Consider the following 23,658-nt stretch of genomic DNA (forward strand, 5'->3'; position numbering starts at 1 on the left):
ATCGACGGCGGAACGAGGACGGGGGATTTTTGAGATTTTTTTTTTTGTTCTCGCCGAAAGCGTCGAAAAAGAATGAGATCGCCGCGAGGTACGGAATTTCCGGAATTCTCCCGCATCCCGATCGCCCACGTACGTACCACGTGTCCGCGATATTCTGTTCCGCGAGCCGTATACCTATAATAGCGGCCGCAGAACCGCGAAGCTATACTTTTATTACCGCAGGCAGAAGCGAACCGATACCAACGAGATTAAAACGAGCGTAAATCCGTCGTCTGGGGTCCACACCGGCGATTATACCTATAGGTACGCGTGGGAATATTCCAGACCACGTGGGAAACACGCGGACGATCTGTAAATGCGCGAAACTATTCGAGCGATGTCGCATCGCGCGCGCGCCGCAATGTAGCGGATTCCTCGAGATTTTTACACGGTGATCTTGAAATCGAAGAACAACAGGGGGAAAAAAAAACCGACCAGATCCGAAAATCGTTCGAAGACCTCGTCCCTCGATCGCCGGAAAAGCGCTGGGAGAGAAAAATTTTTCGACGGTCGCCCGAGGATCGTTCGTTTCAAATTCACGAACAATTACGACCGAACGATACGCGGGCTCTCGCGCTCGGCGCTTTTTTCAACGCTGAGGGCAGCCGACCCCAGAACACGGAAGCGTACGTCTCGTGGACCGCGGTAGCCCACGCTCGGCTTATACCTATACCTACTACCTCTACCTATACCTAACTATCCTGGTATACCTACAACGAGCCGTCCTGCTCTACCTATTGCATAACGGACTTTCGAGCTGCCTCGATGTGCAGTTGCATGCGCCTGCATCGCCTCCGTCCGTCTACGCGTCCATCTCCGTATATCAACGGATACCGCGAGGCGCGTGCCTCTCGTCGGAAACGACGTCTCCACCCGCACGAGGAAGATGATTTTTATGATCCATCCCTCGGAAGGATCCCCCCCACCTCCTCCCGGAGATTTTCAGGTTCTAGAAAAACGTTCGTTGGTTTGGGAAGTCGAAGCTTTCGAACGCATGGAAATTTTACTCGGTAGAGTGGAGTGGAGAATATGTTCGAAATAAGGTTGGATGTTATTGTCGGTATTGAAATTATTGTACATTTATATTTTTTTTTTTTTTTTTTTTACGCAACACGAGGATGTGAAACTGGAGAAATTTTATTCATGAAATCGTACGGATCTATGAGAATAGTTCACCACCACTCACATTCCATGGTTTTTACAGGTATAGGTAATACAGTTGAAGTAATAGTGATTACTTTGAGTTTGTTCGCGTTTTGTATATCGCTTGTAATTATATTTTCCCCAGCGATCGGAGCGCGTAATGTAATGTAATATGTATATCGCTGGAAAACAAACTGATTTTTTAAATTCATACATTGGTAGAAAATATTTGGATCGTTTACCCGCCTTCGAAACGGTCCGTGGAAGATCATTGAAATTAGTGGCGCACCTGCGCGCGACGTCGCTTTTGCCTTTATATATACTTTACGGTAATTGAGAATGGATTACTTCTAGGTATACGGCGTATTTCTGCAGCTGGTTTATTAATGCCTCCATAAATACATAAAACATGGAAAGCTACCGGTTCTACGTTAGAATTCTAACGGCCAGCAGACGATCAGCAGCGGGTACGTGCGTACTCTCGATCTCCTTAGCTAGGTAAAACACGGGTTATGACGCTCGGCGGCTGTTGCAATTCTGCAACTTCAGACCTAGCGCTAACACGTCTTCCTTCGTACGAGGATCATCAACTCTACGTGAGCAACGTTTAGAGTCTGACAAGTGAGAGTGGAAGCGTAGGAAAGATTTACTACGCACTTGATGATCGAGGACTTTGAAAATCAATGCCAAAGCCAAGGATCTACGGTCACAGTTGGGAGATGAGAAACTATCTCGCGCGTTCCTCAACACCCACGTCTGATGATTTGTCATCTTTTTTTCTTCTGCTCATCCCGTCGATCGATCAGCAGCTACGAATATTTTTGGGGCGATCCAATTAGGTCGCGCTTTCGAGAAAGATAATCAAAATTACCGAAATTTTTCAGATTCGAATCACGTCGAATACGCGAAATAAAATTTCTGAAATATGATCGACGAGCTAGCGACGTGCCTCCGGGAGGCAATTTATATCGAAAAGAATTTAGGTCGTTAGGGTCAGTTAAGGCCGACAAGAGCTGTGGCGACCCGAGTCGCGCTTTACCTTTTAAGTAGAGCATGGAGTCGTTGATAGCGCGGGGCGCCTGGTGATCGAAAAATCATTTTTTTTTTTTTCCGCCTCCGCAAGATTTTTCAAAACTGATTCGGTCCAGCCACCCACTCGAATCGACGATGGGAACAGCGGATGATTATCGTGACGAGCTTTTATTGTAATAAAGGCGCTTCTCCAGGCTTCGATTGCCGAAATTCTAGACTTTGGGAGAGAAAAAAAAAAAAAAATATTTCCCTTGCCCTTGTAAATTTTATCGGAGACGAATTTCGAGTTCGTACACCACGCGGGATGCCTGGAGGCAACTCGAGCGGAGATTAACCCGACGGAAGTTGGTCGAGGGAACCTTAAAAACTAAATAGGAAAAAAAAACGAGGAAGAACCTCGCGCAAGCTGGCTGCGAAAGGCGATAAGTATGCATGTATTAAATTACATGTGTACAAGTATGCACCCACGTACCCACCCTGGATGATCCGTTCAAGTACCCCGAAGATTGGTCGATTGGGCGTTTCGATGAGATATTCGAAGAGTAACAAGAATGAGAAAAAGAAAATCGATTGCATTTCCTTTGTGTCAGTTGGCGATTCACTTGCTAAGGAATTTTTCCCAACTAATTAGGTTTTCAAGCCTTAAAAAACATTTTATGCACTGCGTTATGCAACGCCTTTGGAAACGATGTGTAGTTTCAAACGCGTGATTGGTAGTTCCAGTCTATCCGTGCCAAGGTAACTACATATTGTTAGATATCTTGGAAAAGGCACTCCCGGCTATAAGAATTGCAACGCATGTTCGTATCCATCGACCAAATCACTTACCGCCTCGATTACTTATGGGATTATGCAAAACTGAAAAGGGCGATCGTTCCCTGGTGGAATAGAGAAACGAGGGGTGCGAGGGGGGAGTGAAAAATAGAAAAACGCAATTAGCAAAATGTCAAAATCCATGGTCACGAATCGCGCCGGTGTCTCTTACCCAGCTCTCGTACCGATACGACGAAGAGGTCGCGCTACGGGGGCCCCGCAACCACCGTTGAAAATTGCGTCAGTCGTCTGAAAAAAAAAATTTGCATAATTAAGGTATCGCAGTTTCCCAATTTAAGGATAACGACGAGCGTGGCCCTAAGCCGGCAACGGTGCAGGGCAACCTACACCTGCGTTCCAGCAGCTTGTAACTAGGCGACGAGGAGACGGCGAGCGTTTTGCAGTCCTGGAACCACGCCTTCAGGAATCGTCATAGGTGACCCGGTCCGATCTGGTCCGCCCGATCGGCGATATGGAAACGGTGGCAGGGCGCGGGGGACGAACGTTGTCGAGCAACCCACCTTCGCGGTGGCGGGTAACCAACTATGAGGATTATAGTTAGTTTTTCATCGAAGGGAGAGAGGGGGGCGGCAGGGGGGTGAAGTAAGGCTTTCGAAAGGATGGTGATTGTGGAGCGTGGCCGGCGTGGCAGACGTTGACTAGGGAGTATATAAGGCCTACCGACCCAGCCCAAGTCAGTCATTCACCGGACTAGCAGCCCAACTACCACCATACACTCACCAAACATGAAGGCCTTTGTGAGTATTTCGGGGGGTTGGTTTTCAACCCGGCTCCTGCGATCCGATCATCCGGTTTACCGCTGAAGCGCTGAATTTTCGATAGTCCGTTAATCGTCCATTCTCTTTTTTCTGATCGCGGCTACCGATCTTCTCATTCCTTCTATTCATTTTTTTGACGGGATTTTCATTTTTTCATTCATCTTTCGTTTCAAAACCGAATTTGATATTCACCATCGATGATAACGCGGAGGGTTCGAATAAAATAGACGATCAATTATCGGAGGATCAATAAACGAACCGAATGAAAAACGTACGGAACGGAGAAGAAAAATTGAAAAAAAAAACACGAAAACTAACGCGTCTGCTTTACTTCCGCGATATTACAATATTACTTTGTTCTACTCAATTATCTCATCTCGCTTCGTGTCACGTGAAACTGTAATGAGCCGATCGTTACTTCTAGGTCGTGAACTCCGTGATCGGTTATTAAAATAAAGGAAAACGAAAACTTGAAAATTTCACCGCGATCGAATCGACGTGGTATTTTCACCACTCGGGGTATAATTATTTCCGGCAATTTCTGGTTTCTCTCGTTAAAAAAAAGTTGACACGGTATAATTAGCATCGGGACAATTTAATAGCCGAGCTTTCGTTGGAGCGTAGACAAAGATAAGTCGAAATCTGGTGTAAACTGTCGGACAATGGGAGGCGAGGTAACCGGGCATTAAAATATAATTTTGTCTACGATTTGTTGTTATTATCCGCGTTATTATTCTTATTTTTTTTGCTACTTCCGGGCCAGTAAATAACACGTTTGTAGCGGAGCATTAGCTAGAAAGGACGTGAAAGTTGCCGGTTCTGCCATTTCATAGACAGAGCGATACGGCGATGTGCATATTACACACGATACATATAAATCTGCGTACACGTGTACGCGTAAATAAATATACATATATATTCGCAATGCACTGTAAAAGCACCGAGTGACATTTTAAATGCAATTTCTTGGGCAGGCGTGTGACACTAGCGTTTCATTACGATATCCCCGGGTGGGTTTCGCCGATATCGCGTTGCCGCTCTAACTGCTGCTGCCGCTGCCGCTGCCGCTGCACCGGAGACAAATCTTATTTACGTGTTATCTATGGGAACGCGAGAGTTGCAACTACGGTGCAACGCAAGCGTCAAATCAGCACGGCTGCACCGCGCCGCTTTTGCTTCCTTTCTAAACACGACTTCCTATACGTTAGACGCGTCATGCGGCAATAATTTGCCCGGTCTATTCAGCTCGCTCCTACGGATATGCAGCTTGCGCTCGCCCGACCATCCTCCGAGTTTCGACTATTCGGCTATTTTTTTTCGCTCGCGTTTTAGAAATGAAAAAAAAAACTTTTTCACCAAAATTCGCAACAAAAAAAAAAAAAGCGAGCGATCGGTCGATCCGGTAGTAAGTTCACAGATCGGGAAAGTGTAACGTTTGAAAAGTGCGTTTCGCGGAGAGCTACGTAACAGTTGAAAACGGCATTACAGCTATTAGCTGCATACTGCATGTAATTACGTCAACTTTTTGTACGGCATGTCCTATGGTGGTACGGTTAAAACTGGTCGAGTCCCCCTGTGCCGCAGAGATTTGCACCGGTACACAAGAATTTATCACCTAATAGGGATAAAACTGGCCGGTAACTAATGATCGCTCGATATATATACAAGGCGTGGTTTTATCACCGATCCGACCGGGTATTGCCTATGCGAAAATGCGATGCAATTCACCGCTGTCCGTTGCTTTGCTAAACTCGCTCCAATTACGAAACGTTACATCATCGCTCTCCTAAAGATATTTACCCAGTTTTCTAGCAACGGTAACGGCCGATTATCGACTCGGGGCAACGCTTCGAGGCAGTTTCTCGCAACGCGTATATATCCCCCCTCGGGTGAAAGCGAATCCCACCGTTCTTCCATTTCCATTTCCAGTTCCTCCGTCTTCGAGGAATCCGAGAAACGGGGTGACTTTGTGTGTTTTTTCTCTCATTCTCCGTTTCTCCACCTTCCAGATTGTGTTCGCCTGTCTAGCAGTGGCGACGGCACGTGCCGGCATCGCCCACGGACCAGTAATCTCCTACGGTGGCCACGGTCACGGAGGTGGTGCCGGCATCGCCCTGGTCGGCGGTGGACACGGTGGAGGCTACGGAGGTGGCTACGGAGGTGGCTACGGTGGTGGCTACGCCGGATACGCCGGTGGTCTCGGCGGCGGAGCCGGACTCAGCGGTGGACTCGCCGCGGGAGCGGGAACCGCCGCCTCCCTCCAGGGTGGAGCCTCCAGCTTGGGAAGTGGTGGACTTGGAGCGAGCTACGCCGCCGGAGCAGCGGCGGCCGCCGGTGCCGCGGGAGTTCAGCAGATCGTTTCTGGCGGTGGGTGAAAATTCGCCGAGCGCCGCTCCGCGCGCTACCGAGGCAACGATTTCGACGAAACGATTTTTCGCTTTCAGGAGTTACCGGAGGCAGGTCCGACATCGGACCCGCGGAGGGACCCAAGGCCAACGTAGGACCCCAGAGCGGACCGTCCGACCTCGTAGGACCCCAAGAAGGCGCCAAGTCGATCGGTGGACCCCGTACCGGACCATCAAGCCTCGTAGGACCCGCCGCCGGACCATCGACCCTCGTAGGACCCTCCCAGGGAACCGCGACCCTCGTCGGACCCTCCCAGGCTACCGCTAACCTCGTCGGACCCAGCTACGGCGGAGTCGCCTTCTACGCCGGATCCGGTGGAATCAACGGTGACGACGGTAGCTCCGGCTCTGCCGCTGCCGCTGCTCCAGGTGGACTCGGTGGTGCTGGCGCTGGTGAGTTGACTCGCGATAAGGAATAATTGATAATCGATCGAACGACGTTAGGGACAAGGGTTTTAACCGATCGTACGATCGACTCGTCGACAGGTCTCGCCATCGGCGGTGGACTCGGACTCGGCGGAGGTTACGGAGGACCCGGCGCCATCGCCGTCATCGGCGGAGGCCCAGGAATCGCAGGAGGAATCGGAGGACACGATGCAGGAGTAGCCGTGATCAACGGACCCTCCGGTGCCATCCACGCTGGACTCGGTTCCCACGGTGCCATCATCCCAGCACCAGTTTCCATCGGTCACGGCAAGTGGTAGGACGGTCTTCATAGACAAAGCGATCTCGGCTCGGCGACGGCGGCACACCCATCATAGTACTACCGGTTCATCACATAATTACCCCCTCGCACGCGCCCTCAGCCTCCTCTTCTCTCTTCGGCCCGGTGCGAATCGGTAAGAAGATGTAAGACGTGGAGGATGAGGACAAGATGGATGAGGAGGAGGGAGAAGAGGAGGAGGAGGAGACGTAAGAGAAGAAGAAACGGAACAAGGAAGAGTACGAGAAGGAGCAGGAGGACGATATCGGCGAGAGGAATTGACGCGGTGATATCCGGATGAGATTCGATCGATTTCATTCGAATCACCTGAAACAAGATAAACTACATCACGAAGACCGATCTTGATAAGCGGAGAAAAACAAAAAAAGAAAAAAAAAGGAAACACGAGAGTCGATCGAACGAGAGAGAGTGCAGTGTGAAAAACAGTGGATACGACAAGAGCTGGAGCAATTTTCAAACCCGAACAACTGGGTACGTTCTGTTTTTTGAACATCCGCCGTTGCTCGTAGGTTTTTAAATCTTTCGCGAAAAACGAAAACGAAAAAGGAAAAAGGAAAGAAAAAAACACCGGTTGTTTTTCAAGCTTCTCCTCCGCTCTTCCGCTCTCACCCTCTTTATCAATTTTTCAACCTCGGATCTATTCTCTCTCTCTCTCTCTTTCTCTCCGTCTCGACCGATCACTCTAATTTTTTTTTTTTTTTTACACCAATCATCGTTCGAAATCCTCTTCTCTTTTGCTCTGGAAAAAAAAAAACTACCAACGTTCTCTCTTTCTCTCTAACTCCCTTCACACACCTCCAAATCTCTCTCACTCTCTTCGCCAACTACTCGCCTGCCTACCTACCACGTATTATATACTTGTATATCTCCCGCTGAAGAATACTTCCATTTACTTCGTGTTCTTCAATGTTGTTATACTACTCACTGCCGCACCAAGCATACATATTATTATATATATTACATACTCGTCCACGCGCATATTATATATATATATTATTATTTTTTTTATAATATAATACATCTATATATAAACATATATAGTTATATTTCCCCCCGAACCACCCGACCCCCTCTACCGTCAAATATCCCCCACCCCCCACCACACACACATTCGCTTGTGTATAATCGTGCACGGATACAAGGGTAATACGTCAGACTAGAGAAAGATCATCGACGTCGAAAACCATCCATCTATCCGGTAGTAGCCCTTGGTAGGTCAAACGTTCGAACGCGAACGAACAGTGAATGTAAATATAGAAGGCGCGTCACCTCAGCCGCCGACCCGCCGAACCAACCGATATCCTCGCCCTCGTCTCACCCTACTTTTGCGATCACGACTAGCATCCCCACCACCACACCACCATAGATAGATACCACGTATTTATAGCGTTTATACATTTATACGATACATTTATAAATATATATATACAGAAGAAAAAAAAAGAAAAAAAAAAACATGAATAAATAAATAAATAAAAATGGAATAAAGCACCAGTGTTTAAAAAAAGTCAATGAATCGGCGAAGCGTTGAAACGAATTCCCGCTAACCCTCTACATAATCCAACAGTCGTCTGAGACCTTCTCCTCCTTTTTTGGCTCGACGTTCCATCGAGTCGTTACATCGAGAGGGTGAATCGGTGCGATATCAATAATTCATGAAGAATTATTTGCTTAGAATTAATTCACTCCGACTCCGACGACACCCTTTTGACTTTTGTCAAAACTTATACGCGACTCTCCGCCGCCGGATCATTCGCCCCTCCGCCCCCCCTTCGACTACCGCGCGTATCGCCAACAGATATTTTGCGACCGGATTCGAAGAGAGGAAACTTTTCAACTTTGACGTTTCCTAGATACGTTCGGACGACGTTCGCGGAGAGTAGTTCTTCGTTCGTTTTTCAACAGCGTATAGTTTGGTTTTTTTTTTTGAAAAATTCACAGTCGACCGGCTCTACCGATTCAAACAACCCGATCGATTTGCATTACTAGTTACTACACGTAATTGATAGAGAAGTGGAAAAAAAAAAAAACAGTGAAAAAGTGAAAGCGACAGACTTCCGTATTCGCCCCATCTGTAGATCCGACATCGCTGAGCCTCGCTACCTTATACCGCGTCAGAAATCCATTACTTATTTATCGGAGGTTTTTTTTTTTTTCTTTTTCTTCTCATCGGTTCTCAGTCATTAACCGAGGAATCGAATTCCTTCGGAGGTCAACCAGACGGCTAGCTACGTACTCGGGATTTCATGTACGTACGTACCGCGCGTACGTATGGGGTGTGTTAGTATAAAAGGAACGGATGATTTACGCGGTTCGAGTGACGTGCTACGTCGCGACTGCAGGCTTTCCGTTTCCATTTGCGGTAATCACTAAAATTACACAGACAGGTGACACTGGCGACGGCGTATATATATATATATATATACATATATATAAAACCGTCGAAATTACCGGTGACCCGCACCTCTGACGTAATCTGGATCGCACGCGCGTCACGTGGTAACTTACAATTACACGGTTAAGGTGTTGCTATCCATCAGAGACGACAACTGCACCTCGTCACGATCCATCTTAGAGATAAACTCGGCAAAAATCCCTTCAAATTTGACAAGCCGGAGATTAATTGTTCCGAAAAATTTCATCGCCGCTCGTTTGAGGGCTCAAATTTTTTCACGTCCGGTCCCCGAAACGGAGAGAGAGATTGAAAAGCTTCTCTCGTCAACTCGCACAATCCGAGGAATGAAATTACTCCGATTATCATTATTATTCGCGTCTAACGACACCCCCTCCGCGGTACCGGAGTTCGGAGTCTGCCGATTGCGAGTCGCGCGTCGCCTCCTTCCGTCTGTCCGATTTCATCGTGCAACTTACCAGATTCGCTGCGGGATCCGCTGAGCTTGTTCGTAAGGCGGGCGGGCGGGCGGGCGGGCGTCTCTACGATAATTCCGTGACTCCGTCGTGACTGTAGTTTGAAAGCATTAGGATACGCTAACAAAGGAGATAGAATTAGAACAATCGTTGCAAACAATGCAACTCCGTAGCAATCGAGCGATTCTCTTACTGCACCCTCGGCTTTTATCGCAAATCCTAGACGACTGCCTTCCCCCCTCCTTCGACCGTAACGTCCTCCTGTGTCCGCGACGATCCGACCCCCCGAAATCCGTGGCGAGGTTTCGTTCCTTTCTTCATTCGAAATTTTCCTTCAAAAAATATTCGAATACCTTCTTTTTTTCTCATCTCAATGTCATCGAAGGATCTACCGAACTGCAGCGAAATATACGTCGGCTGGGTTTTATCTTCGTGAGCTTGGGTGCTTGATTTTATTCCACGATTCGGAGTTCTCGCTTCTTTCCGCGGAGTGCCAAGTTCGCGATCATCGTCGCGTGGTCATCGGTAAGCGAAGACTCCCTCCCGTAGCCTTTATAGTCCGCAGTACGGTGAACACGCTGAGGTCAATTCAATAGCGGCGTAAAAATGTGGCTCTTCTTCGAACGAAAGTATAAAGGGCTTTAAATCTTTTGTGGATTTACTTCCAGAGTTGGAGGAGGCGATATACGGTCGGCAGGTTGAATGCTGCAGGTCCGAAAATTCTTGCCCACCAAATGCCCGTGAATAAAAGAAAAGCTTTGTGGCTTTCGAGATGGCGAGGGGCGAGACGCTCGGAGTGAGTATTAAATGTATATTATATAACAACGTAGTCCCCACGCGATTATTCGAAAAATTTTTTTCCAAAACCCACCCCAGTTTACTTGGGACCAAAAAAAAGCTTCTTCTTGATTTCCGGTTCAACGAGCTTTCCGAAAAAGTCCATCTTAGGGAGATGAGAATTTTGAAAATAGAAAAGAAAGATGAATGAACAAAAAATTGAAGTTTCCCCGGAGCTTACGAAAAGGGGTGACGAAGCTCCGAGGACGGAGGGGGCTACTTTGAGGAGAATTTTCGTCGCCTAAAGTGTTAGAGAAGACGAGAAGACTCGGTTGAGGTGTAAGACGTTCTTAATTATAGACGACCAACTTACGTAGTATTTGGATTCTTTTTATTTCTCCGTATTTCCTCCGAGAAACGGGAGATGCACGCGAGGATGGGATGGCGGATCCTCTTATCGGCTCAAACATTTTTTCTTTTTTTTGTTCTTTTGCCCTTTTTACGGGGACAAACGTAGCAGCTAGCTCTGCACTTCGTCTGGTCACCACCTGGTCTTTACCGTCTCGATACTGTTCCGAGAATACGAAGGTTGTCGACTTGCGTCTCGGTGATCGATTTGATTCGATCATTTGGGAGCAATGCGAGAAAGAAAAATTTAATGATACTAGAGATAAGTCGACGATACCTCCAATCAATTTTATAGGTAGATTAATTTGGTTTCAGATTTGGATTCCTGAGCTGATTATATGTGAAATTACTCTTGAAAACCAGAAAAAAGATTCGATTTTTAGGCAAAAATGAAATCATTTTTTTAATTGGGTTTGATATGCTTTTCTGACGTATTTTGGCCTCAGGAATCCGAATCTGAAAGAAAAATTGATCCATCTCTGAAATTGACCGAGTTATCGCAAATTTTCAGCTTGTTGGGGTCAAAAATAAAAAATTGATTTTTTAGTCTATATAAATGTAATTTGAGCTCAGAAATCCGAATCCGAAAGAAAAATTGGTCTATCTTCAAAAATTACCGAGTTATCCTCATTTTTTCGCATTTTTTGGCATAAATTTGAGGATATCTCGAAGGGAAAAAATCGTAGCTCAATTCGGACAACGGATTCGTGTTCCTGAGGTCAAAACACAAAAGAAAAGTGCCATACGATCAATTTTAAAAAATAAAAATTTTTGACCAAAATTTGAAAAAATCGTAAGGGGTACCCCTTGGAAAAATCTCAAATTTTGGCCAAAAATTTTTATTTTTAAAAATTGATCGTATGGCACTTTTCTTATGTATTTTGACCTCAGGAACACGAATCCGTTGTCCAAATTGAGCTACGATTTTTTCCCTTCGAGATATCCTTAAATTTATGCCAAAAAATGCGAAAAAATGAGGATAACTCGGTGATTTTTGAAGATAGATCAATTTTTCTTCCGGATTCAGATTTCTGAGCTCAAATTACATTAATATAGACTAAAAAATCAATTTTTTATTTTTGACCCCAAAAAGCTGAAAATTGGCGATAACTTGGTCAATTTTAGAGATAGATCAATTTTTCTTCAAGATTCGGTTTCCTAAGGTCAAAATACGTCAGAAAAGCATATTAAACTCAATTAAAAAAATAATTTATTTTTTGCTTAGAAATCGAATTTTTTTTTGTCTTCTCAATGATAATCTCACGTATAATCAGCTCAGGAATCTAAATCTGATAGCCTCTACTCATCAGAAATCATCTACTCATGCAATCGATCAAGTAATCATCAATTATTCGCTATTGGGAGCAGAAAAATTATAAGACATATCGATTGGTTTTAGTCGTATACTCACTTTGATGCGTCGCAATTCCTGCATGGGTCGAAATATTCGAATTTCTCAATTCACCAGCAAACCCGAGCTTATCTGGAGTCAGGTAGCCACGGGCACGCGGTTTGTTGTGGGGCGTCATCGACCTATCGACACTGTCAGCGAGACCGAGTGGGGTGGACGTTGATTACCATCGACGAAGTTGTGGCTGCAGAACTTTGCCGCACATTATAATATTTGCACCGAGACGAGGGTTCGCCGTGAACTCCTATTGGTCGATACACCGTACGTATCCTCGCAAACGGATAATATCCGGGCTCGAACGGATAATATCCCGAGCGGTTTGTTGTGGGGCGTCACCTCTGCCCAGCCTCCAAGGTGACGTCTCACAACAAAGCGCTACGCTGCTGGCTACGCTGACTCCAGCTAAGCTCGGGTTTGCTGGAGAATTGAGAAATTCGAATATTTCGACCCATGCATAGATGCGACGAAGCAAAGTGGGTCTACGACTAAAACCACTCGATGTGTCTTATAATTTTTCTGCTCCCAACAGCGAATAATTGATGATTACTCGATCGATTGCATGAGTAAATGATTTTGGCTATCAGATTTGGATTCCTGAGCTTAAAATACACAAGAATAGCGTATAAAAAAAAATATTTTCCTCGACCCAAAATGTACAAAATTTCACGAAGCCCTTTAAATCTTTTCAAATTTTAGTCCAAAAATGAAGTACCTATTTTTTAAATCGATCATAGGACACTTTTCTCGCGTATTTTAACCCTAGAAACACGTATCCGTTTGTCAAATTGAGCTACGAATTTTTTCGATCGAGATATCCTCGATATTTCACTTTTTGGATCGATGAATTTGCGATTGACCTTCTAGAACAGGGGGACCGTCACTCACGTATCCTCCAAAGGTTGAATGATAATTCGAGGACGGTTGTACGAAAAATGAATCCTTCCGCAGAGACGCGTGCGAGAGCGCGCAGCAAGTTGCAGCTGTTGAATCTCCCCTGTTTTCCGTATAACATAGCTGGAATAATTTCTACCTAACCGGAAACCCGAGAGGCCCGTTACCTCGTATAATACTCGCTAATTCACTGTAGTTTCAGCTATACGGCATCAGCAACAGCAGCTAGTTTCTCGTGTTTGTTATACATACATACGTACGTACGTATATACCTCCGTGAATTTACCGCTTTGTGTCTACTCAATTAACACCAGCGCAATTAACGAGGCGCTAATTTCCGAATAAACGACTGATTCCGTTCGCCGAATTCCTGGGTCGCGCGCGCTCGCGCGTTTCAACCGCAACGATATTGAAACGGAGGTATGACGCGGGCAACGAACACCACCGTACGATCGAAATGTAACGTAATTATATTTCCGTTCCGTGCACGTTGTGGGAAATTGAGAAGTAAAAAGTACTGAAAAAGGGGAGTGGAAATGTCAGTCGCCCGTGCGCTCTCCTCATTGTTGCCTCTACTCCTCCCAACGTTGTTCAACTCCGATGATTCGCTTCGAATTATTTACCCACACAGGTAAGATAAGTGCCTCTTTGTCCGTTAAAAATAAGTCGTAGGCCGTTCGAGGTGCGCTCGTTTATCCCGCGATACCTGTATTCATAAAGTGATTTGCGATTGTTCGTGCGTTGCGGTTTGCTGCAGCAGCAGCAGCAGCAGCAGCATCGGCGGCGGCGGCGGAGCGATCGAAGCAACCGCCTGCTGACGCAGACCGTTAAAACCTACCGATGAACGAACGAAGGTTTCTAGGGAATTGGAGCAAAGCAGCCGGGAACGTTAAAGGTCGAGAGGCGGCGGGCGGAGCAACTTTTTTCATTTATTGGTATGCCAGGAAGATATTCCGCGGTATATAACCACCTACCCCTGCACACCCGCGATACGTATCCGTATCCCCGCGGGACGCGCCCCGTCATTTCTCCGGCCAAACGTACAACGAAACGTCCGAGGCCAAGGAGATTCCCCCTCAATTTTCAAGAGGAACCGAGAGCCGAAGAGCTAGAAAATTAGAGGCGCTCTGAGGAGCTCAATCAACCACCGAAAAACTTTGACCCACTCGAATAAACCGCCGCTTAGGAGCACCTCGGAATTATTTCATCAACGTCGCGAATGAATCGATCTCTCGAGGAGCTCGACTCCTTTTTTTTTTCTAAGATCGCGGAATAGGAAAACGAAAAACGGATCGCTGAGGGACGAGACGAGCGACGCGTATTTCGAAACGCGAGTCATCGCCCCCTCTCACCGCCGTGCAAATTGCGGAACTTTGCATCTCCGGTCAACCCCGAAGCAGGGAACGTCCGTGTCAAGTAATTTGGAAATTCACAAGTATGTTGATACGAAAGCTTTTAACGTAAACATATCCGCGCGAGCTTTCGTCCGCGCGGAACAATTAAACCAACGAAAGTTCGCGCAACTGCTCAATTTGTTGTAATTAATAATCGGAGTTACGGAGCGGACGATATTATTCCGTACGGTCAAACGTTGGTAGTTTATACGTTCCGACTACTTACTCGGCTCCGCCGCACTCCGAGTTACTTTTAATCGCTCGAAACAAAGCTAAATTAATATCAATTCGCGTATTCGCGAGATTTTCGTTACCGCGGACAAATTACCGCGGTTCACCGCCGTAGGTGTACTCCACTGTAATTGCGATCCAGTCTCTCCGCCGAGGCAGCGTCCGAACTCGCGTCTGTCCGATTGCCGAAGTATTTCGAAGAGAACAAATTTTCGATCGTCCGAAAATGAACGAAAGAGACGCTTATAATTATAAATTGGCTTGCAATTATCAAGATAAACTTACCGGTTTCGGTGGCGAACGCTGGCGACGTAGTCGAATGAGTATCGGCGATATCCAGGATCGGGGTATACGTAATTACCGAGACGAATTAGACGCGGGCGAGGTGCGAGGCGCCCTTGGCGTTCGAAGTGACACGCTGCTGTGCTCGGCGGTCGAGCAATGAGCGATGAAATTCCGCGGCGGGAATGATCATCGGCCGTTGCAAAAACTAGTTCTCCGACCACCCCTCACCGCTACGTACAATAATCGCACCGGGTAACCCTGGGAAATGAGCGAGCGCGATAGAAGTGCGGGGCAGTGCGGAGTGCGACGATTCTTTCGTCGTTATTTTTCATCACCGATCGCAAATAATACGAAACACCAGGCCGTGTCACACACGTTCGCAATCATAGACGGGTAAGGTAATTACCAGAAGAAGGGACACTTTCGATTTTCAACCCACCCGTGTACGAGCGGTACGTGCGGCGTTACCGTTCGCGACGGGTGTGGCACCGAGGTTACCACCTTCGAACTAGGATTCGCGATTACAATGCGAGTGAAGAAACGCCGCGCGGATAAATTACTGCGGCGAATTATCGTTCGAAGTGATCGGCGAGGGGGGGAAGGACGGACGGACGGAATCCGGGATCTTCGAATAGTATATAAGCTCTCTACCCGCCGCGATTGAGGTACACTCGACACCCAGTCACTCAATATGAGAGCATTCGTGAGTACAATATACGAAATTTCGACGATCTAATATCGCCGATCGGTATTTCCCTCGATCGTCTTCTTCTTCTTCTTCTTCTCGCCTTCCAGATCGCCCTTCTCCTCGTCATCTCCGCGGCCTCCGCGTCTCTTCGTGAGCGCCGCAGTATCTGGGCTGGGGTTCCGCTGGGACATCACGGTTACGCTCACGGTCTGGCTCTGGCTGGTCCCGTTCTCGGTGCTTCCGGTCTCGCCGGGCCCCACGTAGGCCCTTCGTCCCTCGCCGGACCGGTGGCGGGCCCCGTTCGCGTCTCCGGGGCCGTCGCCGGGCCCGTTCACGTTTCGGGAAGCGTCGCCGGGCCCTCGGTCGTCAGCGGTTCCGTCGCCGGGCCGACTCACGTCGACGGAGGCTGGGACGGCGCCTGGGGCGGCGCTTGGAACGGAGGGTGGAACGGCGCCGCCGGCTGGGCTGGCGCAGGTGAGCGAAGAAAAAAAAATTCAAAAAAATAAAAACCGTCCGGTCATTCCGATTGGCAATTTTCGCGGTTATCCGGTGCTGAAAAATATTCCGTTCCAGGCTACGGACTCGGGGCTGGACACGGAGTGGTATTGGCCGGACCGGGTGCCCACGGGGCCGTTTTGGCCGGTCCGACGAGTCACGGAGCGGTGATTTCCGGTCCACATGCGGGAGGGGCTGCGGTTTCGGGTCCTCACGCCGGCTCGGCTGTTATCAGCGGACCCTCCGGTACCATTTCGACTCACGGGGCTGGATACGGAGCCGGAGTTCACGCCGGACTCGGTCACGGATGGGCTGGACACGGGCACTGGTAATATCTGGATATCACCGCGGATTATTCGAATGGTGGTGGAATCTTCCGAGCACCACCTATATTATATTATCCTAGCGAACTCGAAACTGCGTCTTTGCGTATGTACATAGAGAGGTATATGTAATCATGCGAAGCGGCAAATAATTAATTGATGAATAAAATAAAGGAATTTTCACGATAAAATGATCTTCTTTTCGTCGATCCGATTAATTTTGAATCCTCCCCTGATACCGTAGCATGTTTTGTCAGTTTGTCTGTTTGTTTGTTTGTTTGTTCGTTTGTTTTTTTTTCTGTGTTCTCTCATCTTTGTTTGCAACGACCACGCGTTGCGGTGTAATATTTCAAAGGAAAGTTCAGCGAACAAAACCAACGTGATCAGTCTTGGCCAATTAGAAAATAGATCTAAAACCGGTGTCGCCGTAGCGTGTGAAGTTCTTGCTGGAGAATCAACACAAAAAAAAAAAAAAAGGGAGACGAATCTCCCGAACTGCGAGGATCGAACCGCGCTACGCGAATTTCGTCCGAACGGTTTGCGAGGTGTGGTCAGAAGCTCGTTCGAAAATCAAATCTAATACCCAGTGACGCATCGATCATTCGCTAGAGCAATGAATGGCCAATTCACCCGGTTCCCTCGAACAGATGTTCACGAATTCGGAATCAATGGCGCAGAGAGTTACGTCGTTGAGATATCCTGAACCAATGCACTTGCGGATTGACCGACAAGGGCTCAGGTCGACGGTTCGGTTGATTTACAGCTGCAGTGCTGACCACCACCGCTGATCGTATCACCGCCGACGGAATTCCTCAGGCTATTTTGCCGTGCCGATCACCGATGCGTTCATCTGCGAATAAATACCTTCCTTTTGCCCCACTTTAACTGATTTTCATTCGCTGACCCGGTGGTACCGGTAGTCTTTTCCTCTCGATTCATCGAGTCCGTAGCGATCGACGAATCGACGGGTCATCGAAAGGTCTTTGATTTCTTTTTTTTCTCAACTCGCGACAACTTCGGTAAAAAAAATCAAAGTTCACGATAATCCAATCAACGAGTGATATTTATGATCGTAGGTGAACTCCTTTGCGCACATTCCGCGCGACTTCGATCGATCGCCTACTCGGAGTAATGCAGCCGGTGACAATATCGGAGCTAATCAAAGCGTTGATACGGACGGGCAGCCACGGATCAGATCGTTTTCTTGATCTTTGGTCGTGTCGAACCGGAGCGGCATTGTCGCGCGGTAAGTTTCAAGGCTAAACAGGCATTCCTGCCAACTGACCTATGACACCTACGTTTCCCCTCACGCTTCTCTCGTGTAGGTATAACGATTATTCCAGCGAACAAAGGATCTAATCAACGTACGACCGTGCGAGGAACGCGAAAACAAATCAAAAAACAAAAACGAAAAAAATAGAGAAGCTTTCGATTCGCGAGACGCCTTGGAGATCATTGGTCGGGGAATGTGAGAAAAATTTCGCGGCGACTTCGCCCAACTCCAGCGTACGGTTAATCAAAACTAACTACCGCGAGGGCGTAAGTACAGCGTGTTCTCAGTATACGTGTGTGTATACCCGCGTGTCATGCATAGCATAAATTGTTGGAAACGTCAGGGATGGGCGGACACACGCCCCATAAACGGAGAGTAACGTGGGTAGCAATAATTACACTATCGAGTTACGAATTTGACCGGAGGTCGACGTAGCGCAGTGATATAATAATTAACGTACGACCTGGCGCGGCGGTTGTAAAATCGAGCGAAACCTAACAAGTGTATGTACGGATCCAACGGAAGTTAACACGTCCGTAAATTGAAACCCTTAATATGAACGATAACAAATCGCAAAAACCCGGAAGTTCAGCGCGCCAAAATAATCGAAACTACCGCGCTAAGCGGTTGAAATTTCGCATTTTTTTTTCAGCAACTCTTCCGAACGCAAGAACTAGACGCCGATCCAATTTTGCGTATACCTCTCCTACGATCCTAATCACGGCTGACGCAAATTCGCGAGGATTTCATTCCGTCATAGATACGATCGGAGCACGTCCTGATCCGCGTCTGACTTTTGACCTCTCGTCCTGTCCGAATCCATCACGTCGTTCACATTCGCTCAGGGAATGCAGTCGGGGTTGCCTGGGCGTGCGTTACGTACGCTCGCCTAAATGGGTGCGTTCCGCAGTAGGATACGTCGGTGAGGTCGCGGTGCATCTAGTTTTTCCTTTGTCTCGATAGACAAGAGAGGGCATTGCGACGAAGGACGCGTCCGAACGCTAGCCGAGGAGAAAGAGATAGAGAGAGAGAGAGGATCGGAATGAGGAATACGTAGAGAACGAGAAAGCTACGGGGAGAAAAGAACAAAGTTTCGTTCTCCGTGCAAAGGAGAGACGACCCGTCGGTGTCTCAATAATTAACTTTGTACTTCCGATTCGCTGATTAGGATTAATTGAGCGTCCGTTTCGACCGACGATTAATTAACGACGTCGGAAATCGTTATACTCGATCGTGGCGGAGTTCGTTACGAGATCGAAACGTTTCTCGGCTTCGTTTCCGCGCGATTTTTGCACAAGCTCAGCCACCGAAACACCCAAATCCGGCGTAACGCACCGCTTGTCGACGCCCACGTCCACAATTATCCCAACTATTGTCAATCGCGCCTCGAAGAGAAAAAGAACGTTCCGCTATTCTCTCCGCGTGCCCTATGTGTAGCCCCCTGTGTGCGTCCTCTCCGGGTGCCACGCCCGCGAGCGACGAGGTCGTTGTCTGAGGTGTTCGCCGGGACCGGTAACGGGGGCGAGTCGCCGAATGGAAGGAATGGTTAGTATAAAAGCAGGGAGGAAAACCGCAGTTGACATATCACCTCAAAGAGTCAACGCAGAGAGTCAAGTGCAGACGACCACTTTAGTAACTCACAACGGCTCGAGCGGCTACACCGTAACACCGGCAGCAAATCACATTCTACATCAACAGCCACTACCATGCCTTCGTTTACGGTAGCGACGATTCTGGCAGCGGTTCTCTCCGCCGCGGCCGCTGCACCCTCGGGACTCTGGGGTCCCATTGGACACGGTACGGCGCTCGCCGGTCCCGTTTTGGGAGCCTCTGCGTTGGCGGGACCGGCGGTCGGTCCAGCCCGCATATCTGGAGCAGTTGACGGCGGCGCTGTCGTTTCTGGTGCTGTCGCCGGTCCTTCGGTCGTCACCGGAAGTGTCGCCGGTCCCGCGGTCGTTTCCGGATGGGGAGGTCCCGCTCTCGGCTGGGGAGCGCCCGGAGTTCTCGGACTCGGTGAGTTTATCAACGGCGAGCGAATATCTTGAACGCGATCGACAAAAATTTTCGGTTTTTTCATCGACAGCCGGGCACGGGGCCGTCGTTGCCGGGCCGTGGGGCGGCCCGGTGGCCCTCCAAGGCGCCGTTTCGGCGCCTGCCGTTGTCGCCGGACCCTCCGGTAGCATCGTGACCGGAGCCGCCGGACTCGGCGCAGGTATCACCCACGGTTGGGCAGGTGGCCATTGGTGATAACGACGCGACGAATTTCGCCAGATATCGCCACGTCAACGACCGACCGACCCGACCTCAAATAAGCTGACCACGTAATGATCTCGCAACCTCCGGCGCGGTATTAGCGTCGCTTACGTTATATACCTCGTCTCACTCGAACGCGCTCTCAATTTTTATGTACATAACCATTCGGCAGTTCTTATATATATATTATTTTGTTTGTTTGAAATAAAATAGAGAAGGAAGAATCCTTCGAGAACATTGAAAGAGATGTGCTTCTTCATTTTTTTTTTCTAAGTGAGATTTCCTCGGAGATGATCCCGCGTCCGAGTTTCGGATCGCGTTATTATTAAAGATTTATCCGAGCGTCGAAAGACAAATTGCGGCGCGCAACCTCCGACTCCTTTCCTCGGAGGGGATCGGAGGGGTAATTCGAGGTTGTTTTGAGAATGACCAGATATAGCAGCGCTACAAAAGAGTGGAAGCTGCTGCAGCCGGGGGGGGGGGGGGGGGGATCCGGTGTGCCGGGGGGTTTTTATACCCCGCAGTTCGATAGCGAGACAATGCAGCTTGCTTCCTAAGGGACGTAACGGGACGGTACGGGTCCTGCAGACAAGGCGGTCGGGTGGCTGCTCTACGCCGCTGTTACGTAGTGTGCGCGGCGGTGTCTGTAATTGCAGGAAATTGCTGGCACGGCACTTCAATTAGTCTAGACCGGAGTCTCCCGGCGTCGGGTTGCCCCTGTCCGAACCGATATCAATACATTTCCGGGGCTCTTTGTAAAATGCCACGTCTACCCGCAGCCGGTTTTCACCCCCTATATCGCCCGAGCGGACCCTTCCGACCGGGATTCCCCATTATAACCAATGATCGGGATCGGAATATAATTTCCCTCCAAACATCGTTGAGCCTTTTTGCCTCCCCCTCCTCCCCCCCTCCTCCTCCGTGTCTCCTTAATGCCGTTATATGAGAAATATATATAAGAAAAAGAGATAAATCGTCGAATCGATTCCCCAGGTTCTCCTTTCCCCCCCCCCCCTCCCCGTATGTTTTGCGATCGGACAAAAGTCACGGGCTCATCTAGGTGAGGCTGTGTAAGGGTCGTGGAATCAGAAATTGATTGCGCCGGCGGGGTGGAATAAAAAGAAACTTGTATCGACGCTCGTACGTAACCAAGAGCGAAGTATAACTGGAGATGAAAATACCGTTCTAGCGAGGAGGTCAGCGCTGCTGGGGATACTTTTTGGCGGGGATTGCCCGGCCGAGCTTTGTTCGACGGGGTGAAACTTTATTCCTTTTTGACTCGTCTGTGAATTACGATCTAAGCGGAGGCCAGAGATCGTCGTTCGTCGAAGCTGCCGGATAGAACCTCGTTTTCTCGTCCACCTTTGTCGGGAGTTGAACAAAGATAAGATTGATGTTATTGATTGTGCCGAAATTACGTTACGCGTCAATCCTCCCCTACCACGTTCGCTCAAAGGAAAGTCGCGAGAGGGATGCGGGTGGGGGGGGGAACGGTATACATCGGGAACGAGGCGTGGGCGAAGGAGATCCTCCGTTCGCTATCCGAAAAAGTATCCCCCGATATTAATTTAAGGTAAATGAATAATACCCCCCCATTTTTTATCCACCCCTCTCCGAGAGCACTGGAGAAATATCAATTTCCGAAAATCGCGACAACGCGATGAAAATTATATTCTTCAACCACCCTCCTCGTCCCCCTCTTCAACTTTTGGACGTTGATTAATTATGCGATTCTCCCGGTCTTCGTTTACAAATGTCGGTACGGTGTGACGAAAAGTCGAACTACCCCCCCGCCCCGAGCGGAGAGAATAAAGTAAGCGGATAAAAGATAAATCCGTCAGTGGCTATGGTCGATTCGTGGCAAGTCCATCCCGCGTTCGGACTCGAAAACTTGGGGTAAACTTTTTCAGGGGTTCGATCACCCCTGAAAATAAAGAATCAACGGAGCTTTTCACAATCCCATGTAACGGCGAACGCTGCGCGAGGTTAACACAATGCCGAAAATACAAAGCGGAGAGCCACTCGGCCGTTAGAAATCTCTGCCAAAAACAGACAATCCTTTAAAACTTTCAACAATTCAAAATGAAAACTGCGGCGGGGGATTAGCTACAAAGACGTTTGAAGCTCCTCTATTCACTAGGTGTGCGTTATCCGTTTCGTCAATCTACACCGAAAACCTTTGATAAAGCAGATTTCAAATCAGTTTCATTTTCGTTGCTACTGAACGTTACACCCGATATACACCACGTACACGTATAAGTTTCCGCTGAAAGGGCGATTGTTGAGTGAAATTTTCCGCTTTTACGATGCGCCGCATTATCACATGATGTGATTACATAAACTTTCGTCGTGCGATACACGCCACAGTGTTCGGCAAAAGTCTGTATCGATCAACGCTGAATTTAACTAATTCTACCGTCCCGGTAAAACCATTATTCAATTTAAACCGCTGCACGGTTATAGGCACAAGTTGCACATACGCGTATAACGTATAGGGAAACGCGGGGCAATATAGGGTACTTGAAGATTCTATGAGAAAAAAAAAAATACATTTCAATCCAAAATGATGTTTAAGGTCCTTCTTAATCATTTCACCAAATTTTCGCCAATCGGATTACCTTGGTCAGTCCGGAATTGAATTTCGAAAATGATACGGGTGCACACGTAAGCGCGTTGCAGGCCATCGCCAAGAGGAGGTACCCATGTAACGACGAACCTGCGGTTCTGTAGTTTTGCTGCACCTGAAAATGTCCGGCGAGTAAAATCACGAGCGGTAGCTCGTTAGCGTGTAATAAATAGAAAACCGCAACAAGCTCAAATTTGACAAAATTAACCGAGCCGTGGAGTCCGCCTCTCTGCGGCGGCGGGCGTTGTGGCACCGACCATGCGTGATCATTTCGCATGAACGATGCAAGAGTCGCTACACGATTGGGCAAACAGGCATACGAGGATGTCGACGGGCATTGGCGCGTGTCACCACGGAAACTTGAAACTGTATTTGTATTTAATAGGTCGTGGTTAAAATTTCGCGAAACCCAATGCTGGCTACACCTACCACGTGTAACGTCGGAACCGACGCTGGAAAATGTGGGGAGGGAGGGTGAAAATTTTTCACGCTTACGTCGCAACGCTTTCGTTCGCCGTTCTCCGAAGAACAAGGGAAACCGCGGCTGGCTCTCTTCCTTTATTTTTCAATCGCGAATCCCGACGTTTAACGCTGATGAGATGTAAAACCGGAACAAGGTGGGTGCTATCGTTTGATTATTCGCGGAGCAACGGGGCGATGGAACGACGTCTCTAGCAGCAAACAGGTTAACGGTAACCGTACCATACAAATATGACATTTGAACCCGTTTCATGGCCGTACAATATGCGATGTATACCCTCGGATACACGGGGTGTCGCGATTCTCTGCGAGAACGAGTC

At 48.1% G+C, this 23,658-nt stretch overlaps 2 protein-coding genes across 2 annotated transcripts; both read left to right on the forward strand.

Moving 5' to 3' along the window:
- The first annotated feature begins 3,636 nt into the window (after positions 1-3,636).
- Positions 3,637-7,294, forward strand: LOC105693542 (glycine-rich cell wall structural protein). The gene is made up of 4 exons (XM_012413549.3): positions 3,637-3,785; positions 5,816-6,173; positions 6,251-6,604; positions 6,698-7,294. Exons 1-4 carry the CDS (start codon positions 3,774-3,776, stop codon positions 6,913-6,915), a joined length of 942 nt encoding a protein of 313 aa, XP_012268972.1. The 5' UTR covers positions 3,637-3,773; the 3' UTR covers positions 6,916-7,294.
- An 8,451-nt stretch (positions 7,295-15,745) lies between these two features.
- LOC105693545 (fibroin heavy chain) lies at positions 15,746-20,475 on the forward strand. Its single transcript, XM_048657478.1, has 6 exons — positions 15,746-15,903; positions 15,996-16,362; positions 16,462-16,711; positions 19,417-19,468; positions 19,575-19,992; positions 20,063-20,475. The coding sequence occupies exons 1-6, from the start codon at positions 15,892-15,894 to the stop codon at positions 20,224-20,226; spliced, it is 1,263 nt and encodes a 420-aa protein (XP_048513435.1). The 5' UTR covers positions 15,746-15,891; the 3' UTR covers positions 20,227-20,475.
- The last annotated feature ends 3,183 nt before the right edge of the window (positions 20,476-23,658 follow it).

Source organism: Athalia rosae, chromosome 6, assembly GCF_917208135.1.
Source record: "Athalia rosae chromosome 6, iyAthRosa1.1, whole genome shotgun sequence".
In the NCBI taxonomy this organism is placed as follows: Eukaryota; Metazoa; Arthropoda; class Insecta; order Hymenoptera; family Athaliidae; genus Athalia; species Athalia rosae.